General features: G+C 40.3%; 2 protein-coding genes across 4 annotated transcripts; one reads left to right on the plus strand and one right to left on the minus strand.

The window, feature by feature from the left end:
• Positions 1-1440: 1440 nt before the first annotated feature.
• Positions 1441-7754, plus strand: sult1st6 (sulfotransferase family 1, cytosolic sulfotransferase 6). The gene is made up of 7 exons (XM_023402466.2): positions 1441-2160; positions 3067-3195; positions 4611-4708; positions 4964-5090; positions 5939-6033; positions 6255-6435; positions 7215-7754. Exons 1-7 carry the CDS (start codon positions 1974-1976, stop codon positions 7325-7327), a joined length of 930 nt encoding a protein of 309 aa, XP_023258234.1. The 5' UTR covers positions 1441-1973; the 3' UTR covers positions 7328-7754.
• On the minus strand, positions 7579-18966 carry atp2a1l (ATPase sarcoplasmic/endoplasmic reticulum Ca2+ transporting 1, like). 3 transcript variants are annotated; one of them, XM_023402465.2, is made up of 24 exons: positions 18694-18966; positions 17662-17679; positions 17202-17284; positions 16038-16142; positions 15049-15187; positions 14212-14292; positions 14031-14116; positions 13597-13894; positions 13335-13501; positions 13144-13232; positions 12905-13007; positions 12677-12808; positions 12424-12540; positions 12105-12323; positions 11911-12022; positions 11232-11455; positions 10886-11106; positions 10557-10759; positions 10381-10466; positions 10144-10277; positions 9857-9974; positions 9603-9720; positions 9224-9269; positions 7579-8243 (listed from the first exon to the last, which is right to left on the minus strand). In XM_023402465.2, the coding sequence occupies exons 1-23, from the start codon at positions 18809-18811 to the stop codon at positions 9265-9267; spliced, it is 2976 nt and encodes a 991-aa protein (XP_023258233.1). In that variant the 5' UTR covers positions 18812-18966; the 3' UTR covers positions 7579-8243; positions 9224-9264. The 3 variants fall into 3 exon arrangements, with proteins under 3 accessions (XP_023258233.1, XP_023258232.1, XP_087029097.1); XM_023402464.2 differs by lacking the exon at positions 9224-9269; XM_087172971.1 differs by lacking the exons at positions 7579-8243; positions 9224-9269 and having other exon boundaries at positions 9595-9720.
• Positions 18967-24547: the final 5581 nt, after the last annotated feature.

Genomic DNA, 24547 nt, shown 5'->3' on the forward strand with positions numbered 1-24547 from the left:
AAAGCACTAGTACAAATGAAGTAAACACACCATTTCAGTATACTGAAAATGAATCCAACTGCAAAAGTTACTTTATTGTTTTGTATATGGAAACCTGTAGTGTTTAATATTAGATAAATAGAAATTACGTAACAATTTCTAAAACAATTGTAGAAATTATTAAAACTCAGGTGAGAGTTATTTCATCCTTAATTTTCATAATAACAGAGTTTTGATATAGTTATTTGTTTATGGACATTTTAATTTTAAAGGGACCTTCTCAAAGGTCATGATTTTCATGATAGTGGTGCCCCCTGTCTCTGTCACATAAGACAGTTCAACACATGCTATCAAATTAAGCCTTTAGTTGGTTGATACATAATTAGTTGTTAATCAAGCTAAGAGAGGCTAACTGGCTTAATCCGGTAGCAGTTGTTGAGCTTGCTACTCTAAGAGAGGCAGTGCACATGTGACTGACAATAAGTGGATTTATGAATAAAAAATAACATTATGAAACGTGACATCAAGGGTAAAAATATAAATAATTATATAAAAATTATGAATATAATGGAATATAAAACCATTGCCTGAGGTTCTCATTTCGCCTCTTCTGGTCTGTCTGACTGAATCTTTATTCTTCACTTACGGCTCTGTGCGGAATGATTTCCGTTTCAGCCTCCACATGGAGACAATGTGGAGCCTATATCTGATCAACAGGAAATGTTGCATAAACATGTGATAGGTATTATCCTTTTGTTTCACACTCACTCAGTCTGTTTTGAATTCTAATGGTCTGCTTTCATGTAAATTTGCATTCAAAGTCAAGCATTGTCCTCAAGGTCCTCTGCTTTAAATTTAGCATTTATTCCAAAGAGTTTCTGCACTTTGTGTCCTTTGTTAAATGTCTCAGGCAACTGCTGAGCTGAGTTTATTTTGAGTGAAAACATTGTTTTACCTTGGCCAGGAAATTAAGTGTGGAAATCCTGGAATGTAGATTTAAAACAACTTCTGACTGAACTGAGCATACAGCGCTCTGAATACATATGAACACAGACCTTTGCCAAGCAAATTCTTTACTGCATTCAGGTCATCATGTTACTGATTTTAAAAGTTTGGGTCCAAAGGTGTGTTTTAGCAATCTATGCATAAAAAGTGGCCACATAGGTTTTTATTGACACAAACTCAAACCCCTTGCTGCGACAACAATTTCTTTGGTAAAAGAACAAGAAATTGCAAGTGGCATGAGTGAAATAACACAGTGTGAACATAGTAATTTGTTGAGCTAGCAGAAAAAATGTGCAATCTTTTTCTTTTGTCCTCTCTCTGTGTGATTATAGTTTGCCTCTCTGTGTTGTATAGAGTTCTTTTAAAGCCCGCCCTCGTCCCTTCCTCAAATTACATTGGAAGCAGTTGAGATAGTATTGTGAATCAGGAATGTGCAATTCATACGTAACTGGGAATGTTACATAAGGGCACTTTAGTGTAGGTCTGCCTGTTCAAGTTTCAGTGATCACAGGTACCAGCACTCAGACAGCCAGGTTACAAAGATAGAAGGAGGACGAATACAGGCACATTTTAAAGTGACTGAGGCACTTAGCTGCAGGGAGCTCAGGAGAGATTGTTTTTTGGGGAGAGCCTACTGACAGATTCCTGCCTTTGGATTCAGATTTTGGCTGAAAACCAGAGAAAATCAAGAGGAGATTAAACCAAAACATCTCTGGCCAGCAGAAGGACACGAGGAAAAGATAATGAAAGAGTGATTCATATGCAGTGATTGTGGTCTCTGACAAACACGCAGGAAGAGGATTGCAGACAGTTGGAATTTGTGGTGTACAAAAGCAGTGCAGCCGTGAGTGTTTGACTAAGGACCATAAGCCAGCTGAGAGAGGATCTCCCGGAGGAACCACTGCACTGGCCTTGCTCCAGTCTTTTTACAGTCGGATTTTGACTTCTGCCTCTTGATTTCCTCGAGTAAACTTTTGACAGTGTCAGACATGTCAGAGGAGAAACAGATATCCTACAGGGAGGCCATTCAGAAAGCCAGCGCCTCCATCACTCGCTTCCCTCTCATCCCGGTCAGAGGAGTTCCTCTCATGAGCTACATCGCCAACAACTGGGACTCCATCTGGGCTTTCCGTCCAGACCCCTCAGACCTCCTCATCGCCACCTACCCCAAAGCAGGTATTCAGACAGCTGCTGCCAGATGCAGATTTGTTCATATACAGTAAATCTCTAAGTGAGTAGTCTTTATAGAGTAGACATGTATTTTTGTTAAAGCTCTGTTAGTCTTCCCATAGTTGTCATCAGTGATGGAAGGTAAAGTACATCTACTCAAGTACAAATACTTGTACTTTACTCCAGTATTTACATTTTCTGCTTCTTTATGCTTCCACTTCCAACAAAATTTATTCACAGATTTGGTTACTTTTCAGATTAAGAGTCTGCATTCAAATCATACAATGATCTTATAAAATATGATGCATTGTTATGGCTGCAAAAGTAAATGAAAAAGGTCAAATTAGCTCTGCCTCAGCCAACTAGTAAAATGCTGCTTAGACATTAGGCAACGCTAACAATGATCCAATAATATAATATATTTAGGATAACAGTCTTTCTCCACTACTGGAATAAAGCGTGTATGACAGAACACAGAAAAAGATGAACCCATCATGTAGCGAAGCTGACAAAACAAATAGAAAATCAAAGGAAAGTTACATAAATTAAATATATTTGCAACCCTGGCAGAAACAGACAGGGAGCCGAACGCAGACACCAAGGCAGACAGTAAAGCAACCAACAAACACACAAGGAAGTAATTTCAAAGTAAAACAGGAAATTAGTCTAGAGAGTCACTTAAGGGGCAGATGGTGATGAAATTCAAGAGACCTGTCTGATGAAGAATGAGTGCTAAAAAAAAAAATAGTTTTGCTGTTATAAGGATACAGGTGCATATCTACGACTGAGGTTTGGTGTGGGTGTGAGAGTGAGAGTGGATATTTCCTCAAAATGGCGAGATTAAATACACGGAGAGCATCCTATTCGTTTAATTCAGTGTGATTTTTTTTTGTTGTGATTTTGGGACATAAGGGACCACGTGGACCCAGGAGATAGTTGACCTGCTTCTTCACAACGGAGATGCTGAGGCCTGTAAACGAGCCCCCACACCCGTCCGCAGTCCTTTCCTAGAGATCTGCTCCCCACCACCCATCCCCTCAGGTGTGTGTTTATGTGGTTATGATCGCACTGATGTGATTGTATTTACACATTTTTAATTCTATTTAGGTAATAAATGTGATTTTCTGTGATTCAGTTTGGAGGTTGGGCTGTTTCTACTTCGCCCTGTATTTTCCTTTTGCACCTTCTGTCGAAAATATTCCAAGTGCACTTTGTGTCCCCTATCTTTGGCTAAAACTCCTCTATTATTATTTGGTGCCACTCTGTCCAACTAGGTCTGACTGTGCGATGTCAGAACTCACAAATCCAATTCCTGGAGGAATGTTTTCATAACCACTTGTTGCTACCGCCTTAATCAGGGTTAATGAGCTATTAACCCATAAACATCTCGATCAGTGCCACAGTGCCCAGACTTCCCCAGCGACAAACTGCAGTTTTTGCTGGTGGCTAAAATAAAAACAAGCAACCAAGTCAATATAGTTGTTCAAATAATAGTGGAGTGAGATTTTAGTGAAACATGAATTTCTGAATCAGTGTCCCTGGATTCTGCAGCGGTATCATGTTGAGCATTACCCATCCGTACTCCCCTAAATTATTCATTTGTTATTGTTGGAGGCAGACAAGTATCAACACAAGCCTTAAAACTTTGCTATTGCTGCAATTACTGGCCTTATGGTGCTTACATCTGTCACACATGGAGCAGGATTAGCATTCATTCAGAGTCTTGTTTCTGAACACCTGATGAACAAACACTTTGGTTTCCACCATTCCACCAGCTGGTCACTAGTCTTTTGTTTAATCTAAACAAAAACAAAATATAGTTGTTTGAACTTTTAACATTTTACAAAAAGTCAAATGTGGTTTCACAGGGGATTATGTGCTGCACTATTTCTTCATTGACATTGACTTCTGAGAGTCTTGTCACTGTGAGATAGACACAGTTTGTTTATCAGAGCTATCGGGGAGCTGCATTTTGTTACCTTTGGACAGAGCCAAGCTGACTGTTTACAGTCTTTATGCAAAGCTAAGCTACCCAGCTTCTGGCTGTAGCGTCATATGCAATAGACAGAGACGAGTGGTATCAATCTTCTTATCCCACTCTTAGCATAAACGGAAATATTTTTCCAAAATGTCTTTCTTAAACGTTACTGAAATTACACAAGCAAAACGATGAGCTAAAAGATGCTAGAGTTGAATGGCAGGTCAGTAGTACTACAGGTGAATCTAAGCGAGTCATTTAAATCGGTGATAATAACAACAATTATGTTGCAAGTTTAAACATCATGGTTTCAAATTTAGTTATAGCAAAATGCAATTTGTTTTTTACATGTACCTTTAACAAAATCTCTGAAAAGAAATCTTTTAGTAACGTAACTTTAAAAGGCTGGTGGAAAATTGCAAAGTGTGTTTCAACTCTTTCATATGTGTGTATCCATCTCCCCAAATTCATGTCTCAGGTCTTGATCTTCTGAAGGAAATGGGCCCCCCAAGAGTTATCAAAACACATCTTCCTTTTCAGTTGGTGCCTCCAGGATTTTGGGAAAACAAGTGCAAAGTAAGACTTGATATCTGACAGCGTCAACTGACAGTGAAATCCTGCAGTTTTGCAAGATCCTGCCTTGAATTATATTGTCTTGGGCTTTGAGGCAAATGCATGTTAATGGGGTAAAACGTTCATGACACAATGCATGTAAATGGGGTAAGAGGTTAACAATACAATGCTGCTCAACAACAGACTTATCAAGTGACCTGCTCTTTGTATTGTTCTCATAAATCCCTTTATTTATGTCTATCCTGTTCTTGTTTGAAGGCTATCTACGTGGCACGCAATGCCAAAGATAACCTGGTGAGCTACTACTACTTTGATTGTATGAATCTGACTCAGCCTGAACCGGGGCCCTGGGAGGGCTACATTCACAAGTTCATGCGAGGAGAGTGTAAGTAGATTAATTCACATTCCTCAGTGTCATTTTACCATGAATCAAACTGGTTATTTCTATTTGCACGAAAGCTTCTTACTGAGCCAAGAATTTACCACCAGACAAATACTTGTTCCTAAAAAACGTTCTTTCAGATTTACAAATTTCAACTGTTTTTATTTCTTCTTTGGTGTCATGTGGCCATCAATAAACCAGCTGCTATCTTACTTCCACAGATGCATTTTTTTGTTTTTGTTGTTGCAAATGATCAGGTTTTGAAATATGTAAAATCGTTAGTATTTACTATATTCACTTTCAATTGAGACACCTTTATTAATGTTTGATAAATCATTTGCTAAGCTGTCATTATATGATGATGAACATAGTGGAGTATTTAGCAGCTAACGAACCAGATATTTCCTCGGGAGTTGGTAGAGACCAAAAACAGCTAAAATGAGAGTGAATATTGGAATCACATTTGTCTGGAAGCCAGAAAACATGACAACAAATGACCAAAAAAAACCCAAACTGTTATTAAAGGGTTATCACTCACTGACTTTCTAACCATGAAGTCTGCAGTTATAAAAGTCGACAATCCATAAATAAACAAAAAAGCAAATGTCATGCTGGGAGAGGATAAACATTACCAAAAGAGATTTTCCACCATCTGGCAAATAGACACTGAATAATGACATGTGATGACTGATTTAAAAAGATAAGTAAATTATCAACATTAGAAAGTGGTACCCAATTACTCTAAAACAACCGTAAAATCTTTCTTAACAAACTTCAGCTCATTGCCACAGTTGGTATAACCCTTAACTGGAGGGGGATTAACATTTTTATGATTTCTCTTGTTGGTACAGTGTCGTGGGGCTCCTGGTATGACCACGTGAAGGGCTACTGGGTGGAGAGAGAGAAGAGGAATATTCTTTACCTCTTCTATGAGGATATGAAAGAGGTCAGGTCACCAAATCACGCTATACATACCTGATTCTTGCTATGCTATTGCTATACTGTTATTACTATTCTTGCTGTAACTGATGTTCTTGAAATGGGGATCAATTTTTTTTTTTTACTTTGTCTAAAGCAAGCAAAAGAAGTGCATTTTAAAACAAATACCAAAATATATCTATGTAATTGAATTAATTCCTTCACCAAAAGTCTTATTTATTCCCCCAGAATCCTCGGCGTGAAGTCGAGCGCATCATGAGGTACCTGGACTTGTCGGTCTCTGATGAGGTCATCAATCGGATTGTGGAGCTCACGTCCTTTAAGAACATGAAGGAGAACCCGATGGCCAATTACTCCTGCATCCCAACACCTGTATTTGATCAGTCCATCTCTCCCTTCATGAGAAAAGGTAAATCAGTCTGCTCTCAGTCTCAAGACTCAAAGATAATTAAACATGTAGAGGCATGTAGAGATCCCAGAGCCCCATGTGTCAAAATGAGGATGACTGATCTGCAGTGGATGAAAAGCAACATGAACACCATGTCCCACTCCTGTAAACACACACGGAGAAGGCAGGATAAAATACAAGGAAAATGTTATTACTTCAAGCAGTTACATCAACCGTCCTGCCAACATAAACTCAACAGCAACAGCATCAACGGCTCTTCCTGTACTTCACTTTGGTCAGCCCAACAGTGCCCCCTAATGGTCTCTGTATTCCTTGCCTTTGCTTGTTTTTCTTTTTGTTTTTTTTGTAGAACTTCATATTCAATATATCTCAAGTGATTAGTCCATTCTTAAACTACTTTGATAATCTGTTAATTATTTAATTGAGTTTTTTTTTTTAGATTCTCACATGAAATGATTAGCTTTTTCATCTCATCTTGTAGGATACTAATTTGACTTTCTTGAGTTTTGGAGTCATCATCTCTGGGTGTTTGGAAATGTTGTTTTCTGACATTTTATAAACCAAATAATGTTTCAATTGATTGAGAATATAATGGGAAAATTAATGGCTAAGGAAAATAATATTTACATGAAGCCCTAATGTTCAACAATAGATGGTTTTAGGGGAAGTAATTTGCGAACTTACTTCTAAGTTTTTTTTAGTAATTGCAGCATATACAGTGATTGCTTTATATAGCTAACACTATTGTATTTTCTTCTGTATATTTATTTTCTTTACAGGTGAAGTGGGTGATTGGACAAACCATTTCACACCTGAGCAATCAAAGATATTTGATGAAGATTATGAACAGCAAATGAAGGAAGTCAACATACCATTCAGGACCCTCATCTAATGGATTTTGGGCTTTATAAGTTGATGCAGCTCTGCGAACCAAAGACCGATGACAGTGGCATTGTGCAGCTCTCAGAATGCGGAAAACCAAAACAAACGATGAATAAAAAGAAAAAAATGTTTGACTCACTCCTCAAGTCTCGATGTTAAACACCATAATCACTGAACCTCATGATGTGTAGCTACAGAGGAAAGTCATCCAAATCTATGTGGAAAGGATCAATAAAAATGTGCTCCACAATACAAAGTACATGAGTTTGTAATCATCACTTTATTGCAACTTATCACGTAAACAATATATAAGACCAAAAGTGTTGTGACTGAGTGGACATGCCCATTTTATGTCATGAGACCTCCAAGAGTCCCCCGACTGCATGAAGCCTATAGAGGGCGCTGGCAGCTGGAGACGTGTTTTTTTTTTCTGCCCATATGAAGTCATTTTGCAACCCTACACCACACTGTACAGAGCCCAGCCAAAGCAGGGAGGCTGCACGAGACACGAGCAACAAAGACTAGAATAAAAGTAATGAGCTGGAAAGTCAATCATATGAAAATGGACAGAGGACACAAAAACGCAACAGCTGAGAATATCCAAGTTTAACAAAAAATCACTTTTAATACATATTTTATTTCTTAGAATAAAATCTTAAATATTTTAATACTTTATCAGCAGGGATACCTGCCTTCATTTTTATTCAATATTCTTCCTTATATAGAGACTATTTTTATGTAGATTTTGACATGTTTTATTGTATTTTTTTGTACATTTTCCTGTGTTTTCTCCTCTCTCTTCTATTGGTTGGCTCACTATGGCTTCCCTCTTTGGTTGAGATCTTCTTTTTTTCTCTTCTTCGCCTCTTTCTCTCCAACCCTTAAGATCCTCTTCTTCTACATCTCTATTTATGCAACTCTACCTGCTGAAGAGAAAATAGACAAATCACAGAGGGAAAGGATGTATGGACACATGACAATTAAATAAAACTAGACTTAAATTATCTTTGTAGACAAACATATGAACATTATCAAATCAGAGTGTAGGAAATTTTCCCAAAATGGAACTAATCCCAATGAGATAACCTTTTGCTTTTTTTGATTTATCCAATGAGGGTCTTACACATGAAGATTGGTAACAGCTTATTTTAATAAATACTTTTATATATAAACAAATAAATTGTTTCTAAAACATTAGAATTAATTATAAGCTGATATCAGACTCAATTAACTATAACTTATCTTATAAAGACATAGTTTCTATAATTATAAGTCTGTTATATTGTTATTCATTATCTGCTCATATACCAGCATCCAATTACAGATGTGTCACAGGTTAAGAGTTAAATCAGTTTATAACAACATCCATAAACACTTCATAAGATCTTTTATCAGCTCATAATTACTTTATAATGTCTTATGAACCATTTATTAAAAGTTTATATACAATGCTAAATTGCTGGGGTAAAATAAATTGTTACCAAAGAGTTTTGTGGGACATTGACTCTATATCAGAACAGGCATTGGTCACGCACCTACCAGAAGGCAGACAGAAACAACTAAACAGACACATTATAATGCTGAAACCGACAGCAGCAACTCAGAGGTGGCCGAGGCAACTCATAAGCCAATATGACATAAGAAATAACAGTGAACAGAGAGCTCAGACACAGAAAGCATCACAGGGACCCACTTATGCCACCTTTTCAATTCGTGACAGACCACTTGATTCCTTCACTTTCCAGTTATGTTGTTGCATGGTTGTCATCAACACGAGTTTGATAATATGTAGACACCACTAAAGACACATCTGCATTGGAGCAGTAAAATATGCAACAGAACAACAACCTGCACACTAACTATAGGTACACAGTGAAAGCTACTAGCAGTGCAAGCTGTGGAATACCTTGCTTTAGTTACAGGCTAATGGTGGTGGGTTGACAGAATTTACTCTGGAAATCAAAAAAAGGGTTAAGTGAGTTAATGAGGAATGGAGAGACAGTGATGAGAAATATCAGGCAGAAGAAAACAGGCATTATTAAATTTATGATGGATAGGTAGACAGATGGAGAGATGATGTAATGGAATAAAATTACAGTAAGATGAAGGATTGCACTTGTTAAATACTTGTTAAATACTGTTAAGGCATTAATGAATAATTACATTTAAAAAATGATGACAGTATTAATCAATTAATCATGAATTAAAAGTAAAATTATATTTCTTATCTGAGGAAATAAGACATATATGTTAGAGTGAATGTGTAAAAATGTGAAGTTACTTACTCTCAACGTAGTTGCGGGCAAAGAACTTCAGCACCTCATCAATGAGGATGACAGGGAAGGAAAGCTTCAGGACCATGAGCCACTGTTCAACGGTCAGATGGGTCAACTTGAAGATCATCTGGGGGGCAAAAGAGAGTGAGTCTTTACTGTTGGGACACTACAGAGGACAATACCTCAATATAATCCCTAAAACTGTGAGATTTACACACATAGCTCTTAAATCAAAATTGACAGAGCATCGACGTCTGACTTACAGGCAGTGGGTCAACATAGATGATCATGAAGTGCAGAGACATGGAGAGGGTCATGGCGGAAATCAGCCAGAAGTTGCTCCATGGGGGCATGCGGATCAGAGACTGGTTCTCAGACAAGCTTGAAAAAGAAAAGACAAGGAATTAAGTGAATATATACCTGTGGTGTGAACTGGAAGCCCAACGTATTCAAGTCGTTTCAAGTGTTAAACACAGTAATTCATATATTCTAAACAATTGTGTTTGTCTGTACCAGCTGTAAACACATTCCGACATATTTGAAGTATTACCTGTTGAGAGCGTTGCACATCTCAATGGTGACCAGCACAGACAGAGCCATGGTCATGGGAGGAGAAGCCTCAAAGATATCACAATCAACGCCAGTGAAGTCCTCGTTCTCATCGTGGCACTGCATGAAGTGGGACTGTACAGAGGAAAGGTTATTAAGTTATTTGGAACATTAGGTTATTAAGCATCTGCATGTGAGTTTTTGTTAAAGACAACATAAAAGAGAGGCAATTACTGACCAGCTGGTGGTAGGTGACACCAGGGCCAGTGCTATCGTACAGGAACCACCAGGCAGCACCACCAACGGTAGCGGCACCGACATATCCTGTTTGGGATAAGCAACAGTGTCAGTGCAGGTAAGTGTTCTTCCTGCATTTAAACTTAATGCAAACACAATGTCCAGAGTCTTACTTACCACCAATAGCCATGTATCTGAAGAACAGCCAGCCAGAGATCAGGGGCTCCTTGGGGGAACGTGGGGGCTTGCCCATGATGTCCAGATCAGGGGGGTTGAAGCCCAGAGCGGTGGCGGGCAGACCATCAGTGACCAGGTTGACCCACAGAAGCTGGACGGGGATCAGAGCCTCGGGCAGACCCAGAGCAGCGGTCAGGAAGATACTGACAGAGTGAAAAAGGGAATAATAGAACGAAGGGAAGGACAAGGTTAGCCAGAGACACAGAGAAAGATGGCTGAAAGATAGTGTTTAGGTGTTGATCAGAGTGTGTGTTACACAGGCCACTCACCAGACGACCTCACCAACGTTGGAGGAGATGAGGTAACGGATGAACTGCTTCATGTTGTTGTAGATAGCTCTGCCCTCCTCAACAGCAGCCACAATGGAAGAGAAGTTGTCGTCAGCCAGGACCATCTCAGAGGCAGACTTGGCAACGGCAGTGCCAGAGCCCATGGCGATGCCGATCTCGGCCTTCTTCAGGGCAGGGGCATCATTCACACCATCACCAGTCTTGGTGGGAGGAGAGGAAGCACAAGTTATTACTATTACTTCTACAGGCTGTAAATCCTAGCACAAAACCAGTGACAGGACAACTGACAGTACAATGACTCAGTCCAGCTCTTCTGCGCTCTTACCATAGCAGTAATGTCATCATGACCCTGCAGGAACTCAACAATCTTGGACTTGTGGGATGGCTCCACACGGGCAAAGCAGCAAGCCCTGACCACAGCTTCGGGCTGTTCATGGCTGGGCAGATCGTCAAACTCACGTCCGGTGTAGGCCTTGCTAGAAACGTCCTCATCCTCAGAGAAGATGCCAATACGACGGCAGATAGCGATGGCGGTTCCCTTGTTGTCACCTGAAATGTGGAGATGGAAAAGTTTGATAGGGAGTCAGTGAAATGTTTGAGAAGATACAGTTAAAACGTGGACACAAAAAATTTAAAATGGATGTTTCAATACACTGCTAATTTCTGTTTAACTGATGAGGAAAATGATCCAATAAAATGCCAAGTGGCTTTTTAGAAAGGATGAATTGAATATGCAGTATACTGTGTTTACTTTTAACATTATAAAATACTTTTAAATCCGATAGGGCTACACTTTTTTTTGTTTACATTTACATATTAGAGTTCCCCTATAAAAGCAAATTCAAAATAGAAATAATGGCCAAAATATAGCAAATACCATGTAATTACTATGTAAACACACACATACAAACACCCATACCTTGATATTGGTACTAGTGTATTGATAATATTCTACAACATGGAAGTCTTCTGAATTGATCATTTATCCAAACCATATTACTAACCAGTGATCATAATGACACGGATTCCAGCTTCTCTGCACAGCTCAATGGAGCCAGAGACCTCCTTACGGGGGGGATCCAGCATACCCACGCAGCCAACAAAGGTCAGATCAGTCTGAGGAGAGAGATTTTTACATGTAGTCACAGTTGTATCCATACAACCTCTTATCTAGTCCGTCAGTATGTTGTGTTCTCACCTCGTAATCGGCAAACTTGGTGGAATCCTCAAGGTTCATCTCCTCGGGCCTCAGGGGGGTGTCACGGGTGGCCAGGGCCAGGCAACGGAGGGTGTCACGGCCGGTACCCCAGTCTCTGATAACAGCCATGATCTTGTCCTTGATGGCATTGGTCAGGGGAACGCGGGTGGTGCCAACACGCACATATGCGCACCTGTCAATCACACCCTCAGGGGCACCCTGTGGAGAAAGGAGTAGTTTGTGTGGAGTTGAATGCAGTACAGTAAAAGTGAAGGTGTCCGATCAAACAGCTGTGAGAGGGAAGAAAGCCGGAACTAACCTTCACGAACATCTTGGCACCACCCTCACCCTTGGTGGGAGAGCAGTACACGGACATGGACTTCCTGTCACGGGAGAACTCCAGGGTGAAGTTCTTCTTCATGAGCTGCTTGACCACCTGTTGGAAGATACAGAGAAAAGAGGGTTGTAATGAAACACTAAAAACTCTACTTCTTTGGAGGAAGTAAGACTGATCCAACTAATAGTGTTTTTCAGTGGTTCATAATTAGCTGAAACAGAATGAGGAAACTTACGGCGCAGCAGGCATTGGCCCTATCAATCTTGGACAGGTTCCTCACGTTGCTGTTGAACACATTCATTTTCTCAACCAGGCAGCACAGGGCGGTCTCAGTAGCCTCACCAACCTTCTCATAGATCTTCTTGGACTGTAGGAAAGGAGGGCGATGGAGAGAGTTGGTTCATCCGTGGAGGGTGATCAGGCATCAGTATAGCTAACACACTATGTGACTTTATGGCTTTACCTCGTTGTAGTCGAGAGAGGAGTCGTTGCACAGGGCGCAGATGGTAGCCAGCTCAACAAGGCCGTCGTATGCACTGCAGTTGGTCTTGCCACCTCTCTGGGAACTGATGGATAAAGAACAGATAAAGAACAGAACAAATTAGACACAAAAAAAACGAGTGATGGTTTATGTGCATTTATAATGACTTAATGATTTTGGCTAAATTAAATGATGATAAAAAGCAATGAAAACCAACTTACACCTCGCCCTCGGGGGTGTACTTGGATCCAGAGATGTCAAAAGCATCAAGTTCAACATGGTCGCCATCAACACCCTTGACAATGAACATCTGTGGAGGAGGAAACAAAGACAGTTTTTATTGTGCCTTAAGTAGCCTAGCTTTGTGGGCAAACTGTCTGCATCACGATTTCCTTTTTGATTAAATACACACCTTGGTCACACACATCTGGTTGGTGGTGAGGGTGCCAGTTTTGTCGGAGCAGATGACAGAGGTGCAGCCCAGGGTCTCCACAGAGGGCAGGCTTCTGACAATGGCGTTCTTCTTGGCCATACGGCGGGTACCCAGGGCCAGACAGGTGGTGATGACAGCGGGCAGACCTGAGAGACATTGGTGAAAACTGTGAGTCTGATAAACAGCGATGGAACAGCACATGTTGTTTTCTCACTGTCCTGTCTTTTCCCCACTCCCTCACCCTCAGGGATGGCAGCCACAGCCAGAGCAACAGCGATCTTGAAGTAGTAGACAGCACCACGGATCCAGGAGCCACCGTGGACGGGGTCGTTGAAGTGGCCAATGTTGATGGCCCAGACGGCAACGCAGATCAGGGAGATAACCTTGGACAGCTGCTCGCCGAACTCGTCCAGCTTGGCCTGCAGAGGAGTCTTCTCCTGCTCGGTGGCAGCCATCTGGTCACGGATCTTGCCAATCTCAGTGGACACTCCGGTGGCCACAACCACACCGATGGCCTTGCCAGCAGCGATGTTGGTGCCCTATGGAAGAAAGAAGAGGAGAACGGTAAAAAAAAAACAAAACAAAACAGGTAATGATGGAAATAACATGAAAATGCTTGAAACACAGCTCCAACAGTGAAGATTACTAAATTACTGACGGTGGTAGGACACTCACAGAGAAAAGCATGTTCTTCTTGTCCTGGTTGACGGCTCTGGGGTCGGGAACAGCCTCAGTGTGCTTGATCACACTGACGGACTCACCTGAGAGAGAAAATAGGAAGATTTACTCAAAACTGCACATGGAGATAGGACAGAAAAACATGTACTTGCATATTTAAGGTGTCTTGAAATCTTACCAGTAAGGATGGACTGGTCAACACGCAGGGTGGTGGACTTGATGGAAACAATCCTGATGTCAGCGGGGACTTTGTCACCGACTGTGGGTATCAAAGAGAAGAGATGAATAAAATTAATTGTTGTTATTTCTTTTAGAATTCATTAATATTTTTCTTATTGACATTATAAATAAACATATAAAGACTGTGTTTATTTTTGGACTAGTGTGTGGTCAGGGAATTTCTCCTATGTAATTATTTCCAATTACATCCAAGTGACTGTAATAAATTCAAAAGGCACAATCCTTGTCACTGAAAAATAATACTACTAATAAAACTGTAAATGATTCCCAGAATAAGAACCAAATGCTCAGACAGCTCGCTAAATTTCTGCACTAATCCATGGACTTCATAATGGGGCAAAAGTTAAAGTGAAAGGCCTAATGGGGGGGGGGGTGTATGCTGACAAATGAACAGAAGCGGGCAATGACAGGGAGGGGGAGAAGAGGTGCGGCAGGTGCTGGGGAGGGTATTTATATTCATAATTTTGTTTTCCTTCAGTCAGCACGTTTTCACAGCACTGCTACTCCATCCTGCCTTGCTCTCGTTGCCTTAAACAGACACGAGTCTCTGCCATCAGACACATATATCCTAAATTTACGTCTGTCTTTCTTTCCCTCATGGGATGTGTGTTTTATCTTTTCACCGCTACATTGTAATAAGGCAGTGAATATTGTTTGATATAACTGACAAGACCGTGACTAATAGGGATATTATTCCCCATGACATGAATGTTTGCAGAGCAGACAGACATTCCACTAACAGAGAGAACCGATGAACAATCTTGAAGTTTCTTACCAGACACCTCCACAATATCTCCGGGGACAATTTCTCTGGCCTTGATCATCTGCACACTCTTTCTGTCAGAACGGTAAACTTTGCCCATCTCAGGCTCGTACTCCTTGAGAGCCTCGATGGCGTCTTCAGCATTACGCTCCTGTGGCACACACAGACAAAAAGCATGAGTCACACTTATTAAATCTTTGTGTGACAGTTTAATTGTGAAAAAGTTAAGTGAAAAACAGGCTTAATGCACACTGACTATCACACAACTGATATCAATGTATCTGTTTATGGTTGCTTGAATGTAAACTATACTCAGTTTGTCCTTGGTCTAGTAATGGCAATGTCCTCTAACGGGCTTTGAGTCATTATACACACCAATTACATACTGATACACAATCTTCTGATGACATATGAGTAGGTCAAATGCACTATTCCAGCCTAGGCTAAAGCACGACACTTATGGCAGATTTCTGTCTGTCTTTTAAAACGAACATGCTGTGTTCAGAGATGATATTTGAAATAATATAGCAGTTTTTAATGAGAAAAACAGGAATGGAGCAGCTGATTTCAACACTTGGGCAGGATGTGATAGCAGTAATGTTCCCTCACTGACTGATGCCTATTAGCGCTGCTAGTAACCTAATAGCATGCATGTAGGAAAGCATGATATGCATATTGTGAATAATCCATCACCTGCTGTCAAAACAGATCGAGCATGATGTCTGCAAATACCAAAATATTCTCATAATGATCATATAATATCATGTATTGATATATTTGCATATAATTTTGAGCCAATAAAATTGTTTACTTAAAGTCTGTTCCACGTGGTAGCAGCCTCACGAACTATTTTGACCTTCAAGGCTGTAAAAGTGATAGTATTCCAATTGAGCAACCACGTCTGGGTGGAGAACATGGCAGTAACTGGACCCTGTGTACTTTCTGTCATCGTTGCAATGGATATGCCTTATTGCTCAATGTGCTGTGGCCTCGTCACTGACCTGCCACACTCCAACGATAGCGTTAGCGATGAGGATAAGAAGGATGACGAAAGGCTCCACGAAGGCGGTGACGGTCTCCTCACCTTCCTCGAACCAGGCAAGCACCTGAGGGCAAAGCGATGAAGAGCGAGTCAGTGTAGTGGAGACAGCAGCAACAGCAGGCCATACTGCTCCTGACAAACAGCGTGCACACGTCCCCACACCTTTGTATTGAATGGACTAATTACATTGTTTAAACATTTTCATTGCACCTAAATGACAGGACTCCTCACAGGTTCGTAACCTTGTATATAATGTGTCATACACGAATAATATGAGAATTTAGTATTTAGAGGGCTTTTATAGTTTTGTATGCATTTAGCATGCTTTTACATAATATTTGGATAATATAATAACATTGTATAAGCTCAGTTATTTGGGTAATATTTTTGTATGTCATAATATGATTATGTAATTGTTAATAATTGGATCTCAATGTCCCATAACTCATTGCTCCTTCTGACTTCAACCCTCTTTCTGTGGAGGCCCTTCGTTCCTTCCTTCAGGCCTGACCTTTCCCGAAGGATTCAGTTTCTCTCCTCAGCTTGGGGCTTTCTTAAAATAAACCCTTACCCCTCAGCCCCCCTATACTTTCCTGACCCCCGTCTCTTACTGGCTCCTCAATATTCGCCTTCTAAGGCCATCATGACAGCTGCCCGAAGGGGTGAAAGCTGGGTGTAGGAATTAATACACCTCCGACAAGCCTTCGCAATCTGTCTCCCTCCTCTCAAGTTGTTGTCCTCAAAAATACACGGAAGGGTGGAGGGATTTGGAGGGGGTTTAAGAAGTTGTCTTGACAAACTGGCCAGAGAGAAATGATGAACTACATCACGCTTGTTTACTGGATTAGTTTGTGTGATAGGTTTCCTCCTTGTGGGATTAAAAATGAAATGCAATTAAATACTCATTGCCAGATGGCATACAAGAATGTAAAGAGGGGCCAGAGTTCATTCTGGTTGAATATCGAGTATCACTTCAACTGTTTGAGATACTGGAAAAACTGGTGCCACGTGATGACATTGGCTTGTGGAGTTAGTTGCAACTAATATGTATCCTACTGTTACTTAAAATGGTGTGATAGGATTAATCAGTTTAAAGTGACATAATTAACACTTCTTTACTTACAAAAGAGATGCAGGCAGCCAGCAGCAGGATCCTGACAAGCAGGTCCTCGAACTGCTCAACAATCAGATCCCAGATGCTCTTACCTGAAAGAGACAAAGAGATGAACATATATCAATAGAAAATAATCACAAAATGTGAATGTAATTATGAAAATGTGCAAGTGAGAGTGTATTTGTGTAAAAAAAAAAGGGATGTGTTTCAAGTCTGTAGCATGTTGGTGGTAATGACGATGGTGCAAATATAATAGACATTACAAGTGACTGATTAATGATGTCCAGTAGCAAGTGGAATTTCAATGAAGTGTGGGCAGCACACAATCAAAATGCTGCCAGCGTGTTTTTATTAACCCCTCTGTGGAGGAAGGCCAATTCAGAGTAGTAATGGTGGACAACCCTTCTGGATCATGCCAGGTGTATGGAAGATTTACACATTTTGTCAATGTGGCTGGATGAACACTTACCCTCCTCAGCGGGCAGCTCTGGAGTTGGACACAAAGGTGAAGGAGGTAGAAGAATGTGGAGGCAGAAAGACAGGAAAAAAAGATGGTTAGTTAAAATGCCTCATGTTCATTGAGAAACATTATTCACAAAACTTTGGGAGAAAAGTTATTCCTTGCTGTTATAAGATAGCAAATGTGATCACAAGATCATTGGTTTCTCAATCTCCCTAACATCCACCTTTTCAAAATGTCCTGAGGCTTCATACTTCATACTGAATTTAAATGCTGTAGGCTATTGTATTGTATTATTATTTGACATCGTCATAGCCTCCTTTGATTCCCAATCTAGGCCTAAAGCCTTCCTGAAGTGGCTGTTCATTCTATAAATTCCTTCACTTTGAAACAAAACAAAATGTTATGCTTAATAGCAGCTCACTAAAGAGCAGCAGAAACAGTGTGAAACCAAGAACGTTGATGCTTCTGAACTATAATACCATATCACAAAGCCTTTGCTGTTTATGATTGCTAATCAATAACCACTGCATTGGTTATTGATTAGCAATCATGTTAGGGATCATTTAAGCGTAAGCTATCTAAGGACCTCCCTTTTTTGCCTGGCCTAAAATTATCCACCTCTCCTGTTAACGCCCGCCCCATATATCACCCAGGAAGCTTCTTGAGCCATCACCTGTCTCTCTCGCTCTCCAGCCATCTTCTTTGGCTATCTTTAAATAGCCCTTCAAAGCCCTCAAAGTCTCTGCTTCTCAATGTCTCTGCATTTCTACCAGCTGTTGCAACTCCTCTCTAAAAAAGCATCACATGCAAAATCTCAACCCAGCTCGACTCAACAAGTATCTGTGGAAACTGCACTGGTGTTGCCTCAGGAAAAAAAAACTTCCAGTAGCTATCTTAGCAAAAGTCACATTGCACATTGTGGAATATCTTTATGCAAACATTCACATTCTTCTTTAACTGTAAATTAAGAAGTTTCTCTATGTTACAAAGTCTTTCTCAAAAGGCCTCCCACCCCATCCCTGATGCCCACTCTCTCACCATTGTGGCCGAACTTTTCCAGGTTCTTCTTGAACTGGTCAGGGGAGAGACCGGTAGCCTCATTCACCCCGAAGAAAGTCAGGCATTCTGCCGGAACCTTTGTGTGTGCGTTCTCCATCCTTTCTGGATAGACAAGGGATTGGCCGTCTAACCGTGCCTATCCGCGCTCTTTTACTTCTTTGTTGTTCTCTGCAGGATCTTGGTCCACCACCCTCACCTTAAAGTGTGGCACCCTCCAATTCAGGAGTGCTGGACTGACAGAAAGAGCGAATAAGCTCATACATGCACAGGGTTTTATACCCCCGAAGGGCTCAGGATTGGTGGACACCCCACCGACACACGCCCCCAAATTCCAGCATGGGAGGACATGGTGGGGGGGAGGTGAGGGTGGGGCTCGAGGTGGAGCAATGGGGAGGTGAGATGGTAGACTTGGACAGGAACTGAGGATAAGGCTTGGATTTGGAAAGGAGGTAGTGCAGGAGAGTGGTGGTGCAATGGCTGAGTTGGGGGGGGGGGTCGTACTGCGGATGAAAATGAGATCTGTTTTTGGAACATGCATGGTCAGTGGAATAAGACGAAGGGAGAAGGTGAGAGAGTGAGACAGAAGATCATCCAGAGGAGGGGGGGGGCATTGACTGATGGCTCAACTGGTTTCTGCTGAGGAAGGTAGCTGAGCCAGAGACAGGAGTGAACTACACACAGAGTGAGACAAAGTATGAGGGAAATAGTAGAATAATAATTCAGTACAGGAATTAGTTGGCTTTTTTTTTTTTTACATGAACAATGTGAGTTAGACATGTCAGCACATAGGCAAGTGAAGATCTCAGTGACTGGACAAAAAGCTCAGACCAGTAACAAGAGCTTTGTGCAACAGAGCTGAATCTTCTACCTTCATCAATGTGTTTACATATATCTCAAGTTTTACAGAACCAATAACTACTCATAATAACAGAGACACCAGAGTTAAGTAAGACATGGGATTGATAGAGGAAAGAAGAAAGTGAGTTTGTAGTAGAGGAATGATCGCTGGGGGGACAGGAATGTCAAGAGGACAGCCAGCCTGTCATACTATCGCACCACAGAGGAGAAGCCCCGGCTGCAGATACAGGAGGATCAAGTTTTATTTCTCTTTTTTTATGAGGAAGGGAAGGCAGCAAGGGGATATGGTGCGGTCTAAGTAGATGTACGACAGATGATCCGGCCACAAAGTGCCATTCAGCGAGGCACAATGGCCTCTTGTGGTGGAGTCAGAGCATTGAATTTGTTATACTGGGAAAGCAAGTATCCACATGATTTAACAGAGAAAATAAAATTTTTATTTTGTATACATGGGCTCAATGGTTCGACACAGTCTTTTTTATCTTTAGTCTTAAATCTGTTTTGATCACTTGTCATTTGATCTCTTTCTCTCATTTCTCACAACAGCATATCAAGAAGTCCTCGCTTAGTTAAAACTAATAGAGCTTGAAAATTCAGAATAAAGCTGAATGGTGTAATGCTGAGCACAGACTCCAATGATTTACTATTTGTTTTAAGAGCAGTAAACAGGTTGCTGGGTGGTGCTGAGTCCTCTGTAGACAGGAATTCAAGTTGCTGTTGCTAATCAATAAACTGACAGGTGTTCCTGTGAGAACAGCAGTGGTCTCTGCTCGCCACTTTTGACAGCTATAGGACACATTTTGCTGCAATCTATTTATTACTGGGTTAGTTGTTGTGCAGTGGCACAGTGCCAGCCCACAAAAGATTTTTTTTTTCTGTGTGAAACAGGCTTTACTCTAAAGTTGCACAAGTTGCATTCTTCAAAGGTTATTTTTGGTCAAAATGCTCCTATTAAAAAAATGTAACTGCTTTCAGTGTCAGTCATCTGGATCATCATTAGTGTTATACTGTATGTTGGTGTTTGATTTTACTGCGTCATATTTCACTTGAATGCCACTGTCACTTAAAATGTGGCCATCATAGACTAGATAGCCAGCGAATTCAAACAAATCAGGTCAAATGGAAACAGAAAAAACAGCTGCTCTTGTCCTTAGAAAGCCACCTGTCTCTTTACATTCAGTAAAAGTTATGTGAGGTTCACAGTTTAATGAGAGTAAACTGTAAACTGTGTACATTACTTTGACACATTATTCACACTTGCCATAAATTTCAGTAACTGTAGAATTATTTGGTCTACAGAAATAAAAAAAAATATTGATTATCAAAAAATAAATAAAATAAATAAAAGTCAAACATATTGCATAGTGTCAGGTTTTTTGACTGTTCACCAAACAAACTAGAAATCACTTTGGAGTCAGGTAAAATTTACATTTATTACTATTTTAATCATTTTATAGCCTAAATGATAAAAAAAATAAAAAAATAACTGGAAAAATTATTAATGGATTAATTTACATGAAAATAATAGTTTCTTACAGAATAAAAAAATTGCAGTTTGATGTATGGCATAAACTAACAACATACGTTATTCATGTTTGTGAAATTTGAACCAATTGAAAGGTGACTTTACAGTGAATAATGTAAAGTTTTGCAATGTCCTGCTTTTGCTTTTCCCACAACAGGGAGCTGTGACAGAGTATCACCCATGGCACAGTTACTGCGTCTGAGTAGCATAGTAACAATGCAGCCCTTCAAATCTTTGATACGTTCTACAACACTATCATTTACACTCTTTATCTTTATCACATCAGTTTTAATCAACTATGTCAGCTTCTATCTTTTATAGTTGACAAACACTGTTAATTTTATTCCTCTATGATCCAGCTTTGTAACTGTTATTTATTTAGACTTAAACAACAACTTAAACTTCAGTTGAATGATGATCTTCACAACTACCTTGCAGCCAAGTAACATGACTTCAACAACTCACATCATGGTGCGAACGACCATAATGTGAGGTGTAGGATTCCCTTCTAGCCGGTTAACTTAAGAATGAATGGTGAAATGTGCTTTTAATTCTAACCGTATCATCACTCCAATGGATGATTTATTTACAACTTGGTATGTCATTTATTTCCTTCAGAGTTTCAGTGAGATTTTTCTCTTATGCTCACAGATCTGTTTGTTTTCTTCAATCTTTGTAAAAGAATGCTGCTTTTACTGATTTGTTTTATACAATATTAATGAATGTAAACAGTGGCAGTCTTGAAATAGATTCACTGACTTGCTCAAGGACTCTCCAGCAGAGTGGATGCTTCCAGTAATAGAGGTCGTAACTCAGGTTGTCCAGCTGAAGGACAGTCTCTCTGATCAGAAGGTCCCTCATTGACTGTCAGTGAGTGTGTCAGTAGTTTGTCTGGAAATAGTGAAAAAGTGAAAGAAAAGTTTAAACACAGATGCACGTGCACACACACGTACATGAACACACACACACACACACACACACATATATATATATATATATATATATATATATATATATATATACTTCAGAGGCAACAGACACACACATATATATATATATATATATATATATATATATGTGTGTGTGTGTGTGTGTGTGTGTGCGTGTGTGAGATAAACTATGTAATTTTCTTTAATTGCATATTGTGTTATCTTACAAGATCCTTATGACTCATCAGTATTCTTTTCTCTTTTGTTGTGTTTGTGAGTGTCTTCCCAAACAAATGAGATACATTTCTACACAATAATTTTGGATTTATTACATAAACATATATGGCATAAATGTTTAGATGTATTCCATGGATCGAAACCTCAGATATTTGCAGTACATGTGGAGTATCTTACTGTAAATATACTATGAGGACATATACAGTATTGGCCTGTTAGTAAAACAAACATGCTTCTGCTGCTCCTTCACAGGGAATCTTTAAAATGTGAAATTGTTTTTGTGGCAGCTTTCAAGTTTCCAGTCAGCTGCTGGTGACCAACTGACTCAGCCCTCTGGCCTGCTGGTGAGGGGCAATTCCTTCCCCAAAAAGTACAGTAAATTATCCATGATGGAGAAAAGCGTGGCAACCAACAAGCACAGAAAGCTCTTAATGCTTTGATGCATATTTTAAGTGGTGGCATCGTACGAAAACAGACCATGGAATCATCCCAGATCTTTTGAAAAGAGTGTGCTACAAAGAGTGTGTATATAATCATATAAACATTTATGTTGTAAACGTATTTATGTAGCACATTTTATTAGGCTTTGAGTAAATATTGAACTGTATTTAGTGTATGTATCATTTTAATTTTTCATTCAACTGTCATTTAAAATATAATGAGAGTGATTAGTGTGATGAACTCATGTGAATCTACAATCCACACTACAGATGGCAAAATATCTACTCACCAGCCAAATGTGTAACTATATTAAAATGATTTGTCCAATTTGCCTACCTGTAAAAAGGAATCACATTTGACAGTAGTTTTTTTTTTTTTGTTCCTGGACATGATAAAACATTTTATACTCATTTTGTTCTGCCAGTGTCCCCATCTCTGTTTCACCCAGCCACTCTCCAGGCTTCAGCTGTTGTACAGCCGTTCTGACCTCTGAGATTTGGGGGGGCTGTGATAGGGGTCGGCCTGTCAGTGTCTCCCTCAGGGCAGAGCAGTGACATTTAACTCAATATCCCAGAAGGATAAGGTTTCTCCCTCACTCCCCTCCATCTTCCGCCTCTGTCTATCCCTGAAGTGTCAGGAGCCCGTGTGTGCAGGGACTACTACAGCGTAAACCCCTGCAAGCTGGGACACCCATCACCTCCAACTCCCACCATGTCGCTAACATGCCACGCCTTCGTGCCAGGCTGAGGGATCACCATGTGCCGCCTTAACCCATCGAGCCCTCCCTCCTCTGCTCGTGAACTCTATACATGTTCCCAGTTCTGTACAAGTGTTAAGTACTGTGGTAGTGCAGCTGTACGCACACAGCTATCTTATGCAACTAAGTCTGTCTCTGCTGACTTGCACAGTACAAGCAAAGTGAGAGGGACAAGGCGACATTTGTCACTTAAAGACATGGAGCCAGGAAAAACTGACATATTTCCTAAAGAAGGTTATTGTCATTAACAGCATATTTTGTCGGTTGCATACTGTTATATGCTGCCCAGCTGATGAAAATCATAAATTTCAGGGTGGATGGTAAAATGAAAGAACCCTCATTTACGGTTGTTAGTCATGAACACACTTAAATTTCTCTAGTATTATGAAAGACAACTAATATGCTCATCTGGGAGTGTAATTCTTATGTCTAAGTAACAAATTATAATATTACTTAAAACTCTTTTTTAAAATAAAACTCTCAGACTGGCTCTAAGCAACAAGTTAAAACTGCAATAGCATCATCTTAGTCTAACTTGCATCCATAAACTGCAGGTTTCCTACAATTCTTAAGTTTTATCCACATGCCAAAACATTCACGGAGCACCAACATAAAATCTAATAACATAGGACACGTGTTGTAAGGACATAATTAGTACTGGGCAATAAGGCAATGGATGGAGGAGCTACAGCGTCAGTGTTAGCGGGGTACTTGTTACAGCATTAGCTAATAGTAATAATAGAAGTGGCAGCTGAGTCTCTGAATCCAGAATTCCTCGCGAGATATAAATAGAGCAGGTGACACTGGGCTGCTGGGCATGGCACCACGACAGCTTTGCAGCGTTTTTATTTCAGAATGCTGGACCTTTAGTTCAGGCTCGCAAGTTTAACTTTCAACTATGGGCAGAAAATAAGATAGGATGCTGGAGGACACATTTGACTCCACAGTGTCATCAATATCGGTGTGGTACATTGGGCCGAAGAGTTCCGGGTTGTTCACACCATTCCTCACACTTAGGGCTGTACTATATAAGCCACAGGGGAGCTGACAGGAAAGTGAGCCTGTTGATCAAAAGTAGCTTTCATT

The sequence above is a fragment of the Seriola lalandi genome, unplaced genomic scaffold, assembly GCF_002814215.2.
Source record: "Seriola lalandi dorsalis isolate HSWRI2012SDOR001 ecotype SW California unplaced genomic scaffold, Sedor1 jcf7180002053933, whole genome shotgun sequence".
NCBI lineage: Eukaryota > Metazoa > Chordata > Actinopteri > Carangiformes > Carangidae > Seriola > Seriola lalandi.

What these genes read in the sequence shown, in the direction of transcription:
- atp2a1l (XM_023402464.2), bottom strand. Translation starts at nt 18,811, where the DNA reads ATGGAGAACGCACACACAAAGGTTCCGGCAGAATGCCTGACTTTCTTC. An exon ending in AGAAGAACATGCTTTTCTCT is followed by an intron (nt 13,895 to 14,030) that starts GTGAGTGTCCTA and finishes TTTCTTCCATAG; the next exon opens with GGCACCAACATCGCTGCTGG. An exon ending in CAGATACATGGCTATTGGTG is followed by an intron (nt 10,467 to 10,556) that starts GTAAGTAAGACT and finishes TATCCCAAACAG; the next exon opens with GATATGTCGGTGCCGCTACC.
- sult1st6 (XM_023402466.2), top strand. Translation starts at nt 1,974, where the DNA reads ATGTCAGAGGAGAAACAGATATCCTACAGGGAGGCCATTCAGAAAGCC. An exon ending in TTTGGGAAAACAAGTGCAAA is followed by an intron (nt 4,709 to 4,963) that starts GTAAGACTTGAT and finishes TCTTGTTTGAAG; the next exon opens with GCTATCTACGTGGCACGCAA. An exon ending in TCTATGAGGATATGAAAGAG is followed by an intron (nt 6,034 to 6,254) that starts GTCAGGTCACCA and finishes TTATTCCCCCAG; the next exon opens with AATCCTCGGCGTGAAGTCGA.